Source organism: Loa loa (genome assembly GCF_000183805.2).
Source record: "Loa loa unplaced genomic scaffold supercont3.338, whole genome shotgun sequence".
Lineage (NCBI taxonomy): Eukaryota > Metazoa > Nematoda > Chromadorea > Rhabditida > Onchocercidae > Loa > Loa loa.
The window spans coordinates 56,310-63,664 of record NW_018108518.1 but is presented as its reverse complement, the minus strand read 5'-3'; the positions used below and the strand labels follow the sequence as shown (position 1 = coordinate 63,664).

Below are 7,355 nucleotides of genomic sequence, written 5' to 3'. Positions count from 1 at the left end.
GTAACTATAAGCTATAAGGACGAAATGCAATAAGTTGCCGTATTGCCGCGACTTGAAAAATCTGATAAAATAAAGTTGCCGTATTGTCGCGACTTGAAAAATCTGATAAAATATTTAGATGAAAAGCATTACGAACGATACTACTTAATGTTTGAAATATGTCCTATTCTACACTTCTATTATTCCTTTTGATTGGAAAAGAAATTAGGTAAGAAAAGTCGTATCGAGTAACAAACAAGTTAGCTGAGAGCCAGGATGACGCTGGAAGTAGTGGGATGATTTTGGATTTTCACAAACCATTCTCACCTTAATTTAAAAGATACATATAACGATGTCTTTAACATTCGTTTGACCAGAGCATTTGACTTTTTTATTCCAGTAGCTAATCAGGTCAACCTTTCATGTATGACAATAGGGGCTTTAATTTTTTAACGAAAAAATTATTAATGCCATTGAAATAGTTATTAACAATAATGCAAATCAATTTTTATTTCCTTTAAAAATTTTACATGTCGGAATTTACCAATTCAGATTACGATATGGCAAAGAACTGTAATTATTCCAGATAATATTATTTCTGTGCTTTTTCTGTCGTAAATGTATCATATTTACCCAGGCTTCTGTTTCTGTCACGTTTGTCTTCCTGTCAAATATTTTATTTTTGTTATGTGATATTGCACCCCATATGTATTACTTTGGAAAAAATTCTATTAGCCGGTATTTTTTTGTAATGAAAGTTTCATCAAATTCTAGTAATTTGAGAATTATCTTTCATTTTTTGATACTACTGCTGTTAGCACTTGGTTATTATTATGTGGTTGTATTGAGACTGTTGTCAAATGCTTGCAGTATATTTCGAATTTTTTATATTTTGTTGATTCCACTAGATGATAGATTAACTTCGTACAACTATCTCTGGCTTTCATAAGCATATCGAAATTATCTGAAAAATCTAAATTTTCTCAAATGATTACGAAAAACAAGGCACTGCATGTTTGTGTATGTGTACATAGTGAATTATGTAGTGATATTTGTCTTCACGATACAGTTCTTCGCGAATTTTAATGATACCTGATATTACAGAGCACAGGAAGCCTTGGACGATGCACTTGAGTCGATTGGTATTGATATAATACCGGATCATACGGATGATTGTCCATATCGTAAAACAACGGAAGACCAAAAGGTTATATTTGAAATGTGATAAATTGGACTGTAGTATTTTTTACAGCAAATTTAATATGCGAATTCATTTTCAGGTCCATGATTTGAATAGGTGTGATGATCTTGATAATATGCGCCAAAGTGGTACTACGGAAAAAGAGATTAGTGTTAAGCAACAACCGGTCCTCACTGATCCTACCGGAACTGCTGCAGTTCCTATACCGAATGGTTCTTTTAATTCATTTTTAACAATGCTCTTTATGTTCACTTGGTTAGTCTCATTACTCAGAATTGAATCTGGCTAGAAATTAAACTTAATTTCAAGTAATAAGATTGAGAAAGTTATCAAATTTTATAATATCAAGGCGTCAGCAGCCTCTGACTATCAAACAGAATTATTAGAACAACTTGACAACATGATTCGTATATCGTTTTATGGGAAGTATATGTTGACTGAATCACTAAACAATAATGGTGGAATAACAATAACAGATTAACAGTAAGTCGATCAATTTTCATTCTATTGCCTGTTGATAATTTTTGGTAATTCTGAGTTTTTCAGTATTACCACTAACGAAAGAGAATTCTTTGGAACGAAAAAATGTCCGATTGAGCGAAATAAAAAGCCATCAACTGCCATCGCTTGGTTTCGTTCCGGATGCTGTTATTGATCCAAACGAACGTCGGGTATGTTAACGGTGGATTCGCTGTTGTTGGTTACATAGTATTTGATTGTCTTGTTTTAGTTTTTTTCCTCCTGTAGTAGTAATTGTAGTTATTTTAATAAAGTATAAACTAGGCAATTAATTATACCAGGACTTTTTTTTTCTTTTCAGTATTCAGTGTAACGCAGTTCAGACATGACTGAACAAACAGTTGACAATCGCAAATCTCTTTCTGATAATTCACTATTTTAGGTGTTTGCTGCTTGACTTTGTGCTTTCATCTTTCTAGGTTAAAATAAATTGATACCTATTTTACTGATAAATTTGTCATTTATTAATATGATGAAGAAATTTTCTGCGTAAGTTCCTTACTTTTTTAATGTCTGTACAATGGAACTTACACTTTTCAGCAAAGACTGGAAAAATGGCTTCGAGCAGTACTGCATATACCTGTGAATAGAAATCACCACGAAACAGTTAGTTTATTTAGGAAATATGTGCTTTGAAAATCAGAGCTTGAGATGTAGCGCTATTGGATCAAGATTATCTGATGCTCTAATTCAACATCGTACGAATCTATTCTTTTATACCGCCACAATTTTATTCGAATATAATTTTTTGGATTGTTTAAAATCTAGAAGCACTTGTTTAATCATACCTTGAAATTTTTTTTAAGAAATTCTTCAGAGCTCTCGAAAATCAGAGCTGTCTTTCACTCTTCCCCTGTGGAGATCTCAGAGTTTATATTTCTTATTCCTAAACTTTAGTAACATTGAGATGTTTCAACCGAATGTGTGTTTTCCTATTTGCAGTTTTACGGTGTCAGCAAATATGCATAGTCATTTTTTATCTTATTAAATTTTTTAACAGGCAGAATTTTTGGAAGTATCGCGGTTTTCATTTATAAATGAATTGGGTGGCAAATATTGCGAAGGTTTTGTAAAAAAGCGTCCTGGTGGTGGCAGAGTTTTTATTGGTTGGAAACAGTGTTGTGTTCGTTATTGTTTAAGATGGTCGAAACGGTGGCTTATTTTAAAAGTAACTTCATGATCAACTCAATTTTCTTTTACTTCAAAATAAGAAAAATGAAGCGGAAGAAATTTGTTACTTATGTTTTTTCTTTCATCTACATCATCGTTGTTTCAGGATTCATCTGTTTGTTATATGAACCCAAGAACTGAGCAGATACGTTTCGTTCTTTTATTTGATCGCGATTTCGATGTTTCTGCTGGAAGTAGCGAAACAGATGGAATGCCGAACGGTTTAGTCATCAGCAATCAGCAACAGTAAGTCCACTACCTTACTCATGTTATATTGTTAAGAGCAGTGCAGATTCTAAAATAATCAGGAGTATAAAGTGATCAAATGAATGCTTGCGATAACTAGTTGATAGATTGGATGATGAGGTTTGATGAGATTGTCTCTTTTTGCTACAGGATTTGGTGTGCAGTAAATGCTTTTAATGTGCATTATAGAGAGTTGACATTCTTAATGATAACTGATAAATAGATGATGTCCATTCCTAGAATGCTGATATTGTTGCCTATTTCATTTAATTCAGTTCCAAGTTCTGATTTAGTATATTGGCACTGAAATGTCGAACACCGCTGGATGCGATACAGTGGAAGGAAGCAATACTGGAATCAATGAATGGGATCGGAAGGATTTGGCTCGAAAATCATCCTTACGGGTCAACATTTCCCGTGCGGCGTGCACAGAGTGTTCAGTGGTTCGCCAAAATTTCTTCTTTTTTCCTTATCAATAAAATAGAATTCACGACTAATTGCCTATTAATTATTAACGGATTTTCTTTAAATATAATTTCTTCTAGGTTTGTAGATGGACGATCGTTCATGGAACATGCAGCGAATATGATGGAATTAGCACGTGAGGAAATTTTCATTGCAGGCTGGTGGTTATCACCAGAAATTTTTATGAAAAGACCACCAGTAGAAGGAAACCGATGGAGACTTGATGAAATTTTAAAGGTTATTTTATGCAGTTTTGTTGCATCAGCGACTAAATGATAATAAAACGTAAGAAGTTATTTCTTCCATGCTTCATTTTTATTTAAAGTTTCTAAATTGTTAGCGGGTTTGAACTACATTATTATTTTCACGATAACGAAGGAAAAATAATGCTTATTTTAGTTTAATTTTTACAATTTTACATTACTTTTCTGGTTAGGTTTATACAGTTGTTATTATTCCAGAGGAAGGCGGAACAAGGAGTGAAGATATTTGTTCTTCTGTACAAGGAGATGGAAATGGCTCTTGGAATTAACAGCATATACACTAAACGAACGCTACAAATGCTTCATAAAAATATTAAGGCATAAGATTAATCTTTTAATTCAAGATCTTATTTAGTATTTCGTAGTTACAGGATGTTTATTAGTTTCCGTTATCATTATTAATTTCCGTTATCTTTAGTAGATCACTTTCAGTCTACCTTTACTTTTATTTGATATATTAGAAAAATGGAGGGAGTGAATGAGAATTTTGCATCTTCTAATCTCAAAAATGCATTGAAAGTAACCAACCTATACTATGTTGATGTTTAGGTGCTTCGCCATCCGGATCATTATCTTTCATCAGGTACATTTTTCTGGGCTCATCACGAAAAACTAATCGTTATTGATCAGCTAATAGCATTTGTTGGCGGTGTCGATTTGTGTTTCGGTCGTTGGGATGACTGTCGTCATAAACTGGCTGATTGCGGTTCAGTAAAAATTTCCGAACAGCAAAATATCTGTGCAGGTGGTAACTTTTCCGTGGTTCGTTTTAGTCCAACTTATCAAGTTTTTTTTTCTTTATAATGATTTAGAAGAAATGCAACTTATAGTTCTAAATCTAGAGAGGGCTGTGACTTGTTTAAGTTAACTGTGAATAATTTGCTAGTTAAGATAATGGAGCTTATCCAGTCATTTTGGAACTAAAAATCGCTACTGAAATTCGAGTGAATCACTATTGCTTAGCAGTGTGAAGTTTCTAAGATCTTGACCAGATCCTATCGACATCCTACATATGATTCTTGTGATTTTAATGTTGTTCAGGTAGATCTTAATTTGTAAATGTAACTTTAGGGCATGCATAAAATGAACGAAAGTGCAAAATCTGCCAAATTTTTCGTTCTCTAACATTACGATGAATTTTCCGAGAGAATGAAGAAATAAAATCTTCCCATTCCAGGCAAAAAGTGTTAGGCAAATTGTAAAAGCAGCTGGAATACTGTCACCCATTGGACTGGAGGAAGATGAAGAGGTAGTAAAGAAAACTGATGGATACGATGAAATTAATAGGTCGAACAATTTAGTCAATCAAGAAATTGGAAATGACAAAAAAACCAAAACAAAGATTATACAGAGACGTTCAACAACTTTTGCTAAACGAAAACAGCACAAGAAAAGTCAACAAAATGAAGGTAAGTTGGGTTATTTTGCGACAAAAGGAAACAAATGAAACGAAGGAACTGGTCAAGTGAATCTAATTCTTTCTCTTCTATCACTCACCTTATACTTTTCTTTATTTATGTATGCATGTTTCTTTCATTTTTTTATACTTTTGCTTTGCTCTAATTGTAGTTCTTGCTGTATATGTAATACTTAGCTGTATTTTTGCAACACATACAATTATTTGCTGTGTTTGGTAGATTTTTTTTTTGTGGTTTGCTGTACATGCAATCGTTTTACTATTTCTTTTTCCAACACTGTTTTTAAAATGACTTTTTTGAGTTTGTCAAGATTTTCATGCTTTGTAGGATTAAGTCTTAGATTACTTGGCACAATGTAGCAATATCTGATTTTCTAACTTTATATTAGTGATTAAGGTCAAGCAGCGTCAACTCAAGTTTAATTTTTGTTGTAACAGGTCTCGTTAACGTGGATTACTACTGGTTACGAGATAAATGAGTGATGTTAATGAAACACTGAAGATACATTCCTAGAAGTTTTGGTAAAATGAATGATTGCTTGCAAAAGCGATAGGCCAAATTTATTAATGAAATTTTAGGTGACATTGAAGCACCGCGGAAGCTAACGGAACACGGTCATGTCTTTCTCTCAGTAGTCAAGCATACGCAGACTGTAATAAGGAAGCCGAAATCGACAGTTGAGATACCACCCATTGAAATGCTAAATATGAGTGCCGAAAGAATGGACATTCATGACGCTATGGATAAATATAAGGTAAATTTTTGAAAATATTTTGCTTCAAAGTTTTATGAAAAGGAAAATTAACGTTACACGTAAACCTTCATTTTAACGTAAATCAGGGCAGAGAGAAGTAATTACCAGTTTAATTCCTCATAGACTTCGTACAATCAATAAGTATCACTTAAAGCAAGCAATACTATTTTAATGGCACACATAAGTTTGGCTAAAAAAGATGCAAATACAATGAACATCTACGTAAGCTTTTAAGTTAAGATTTACATTCACTTGAGGACGAGCATTAGTTGAGTTTGATCAATATGTACATATACTGAAATGTAAATAAAATTTTTTTCTCTTTCTCAGGCTTATGTACATAGTGGAAAAGCAGAAGAGGCAAAACACAATGCGGAAAAGAAATCAACACCTCCACCACAACGAAAGATATTGTCAAAAGTAGCACATAGCTTAAAACCATCATCGGCCAAAAAGCATTGGCAGAAAGTTAAACAAGAAACAACTCGATATGATCTTAGGTGATTTTTAAGATATCATTAAGTCCAGGCAAATGTAATTTATCGAAACGCGTATGGATTAGCGAAACGTCTGAGTGTATTCGGAAGTTCGCAACATTCTAGCTCATTTTGGAAACCTGCAAAAAGGTTAAAACTTAAATTATGTGCCTAATTATAAATTTATCAGTCAAAAATTATGCACAAAGTGATGATATTTGCAGATATATGGAACTGCGCGATCAAAACGAGAAAATTCGTGCTATAGAAGAATGTATGACAGGTGCTGGAAAATTGTGGGTTGGAAAAGATTACGCAAATTTCATTCATAAAGATTTTGTTGAACTCGATATGCCATTTCATGGTATGCTTATATTTTATTGTGTCTAAATAATTACTTCGAAGATTAACTTGTGTCACATAAATGCCTATGAAATTACCGTTATGTTAATTGTAACTTTTTCAACTTTGACTTCATATTTTTGATAATATGCAACCATGCAGCAAAATTAACCGTGAATAAATCTTATGGTGCTGATTCATAGATACTAGTTATATTAGTTATGTTGTTGCTGCTTCCTTTATTAGATTCAAGAAAGATTTTGAATGATTAAGAAATAACTAAAGACTTATTTAAGTTGAAAATTATGAGATAGTTTTGGAAGAGCTGAAATTGGCGAACTTAATTTTCTAGTTGGAATCAGATATAACTTATGTGATTTAAATAACTTGAAAATTGACAAATTGCTGGTATTTGATAACTGACATACTGTTAAATTACTGGTCAAATGTATTTTTAATTATTAAATTACTAATTGATCAAGGAATTAATGGATTACTAAACACATGGCATTACTATTTCTG

General features: G+C 32.7%; 1 protein-coding gene across 1 annotated transcript in view; it reads left to right on the top strand.

Moving 5' to 3' along the window:
• The window catches only part of LOAG_18510 (phospholipase D), a gene marked incomplete at its 5' end in the record, with an annotated part of 13,128 nt that overhangs the window by 2,012 nt on the left and 3,761 nt on the right, over positions 1–7,355 (top strand). Inside the window, 13 exons of the mRNA XM_020451170.1 lie at positions 1,084–1,186; positions 1,260–1,392; positions 1,727–1,851; positions 2,240–2,305; positions 2,700–2,867; positions 2,976–3,115; positions 3,409–3,558; positions 3,661–3,817; positions 4,393–4,605; positions 5,021–5,252; positions 5,840–6,015; positions 6,346–6,515; positions 6,716–6,855. Coding sequence (XP_020305074.1) covers positions 1,084–1,186; positions 1,260–1,392; positions 1,727–1,851; positions 2,240–2,305; positions 2,700–2,867; positions 2,976–3,115; positions 3,409–3,558; positions 3,661–3,817; positions 4,393–4,605; positions 5,021–5,252; positions 5,840–6,015; positions 6,346–6,515; positions 6,716–6,855 — 1,973 coding nt within the window. The remainder of the gene's footprint in view (positions 1–1,083; positions 1,187–1,259; positions 1,393–1,726; positions 1,852–2,239; positions 2,306–2,699; positions 2,868–2,975; positions 3,116–3,408; positions 3,559–3,660; positions 3,818–4,392; positions 4,606–5,020; positions 5,253–5,839; positions 6,016–6,345; positions 6,516–6,715; positions 6,856–7,355) is intronic.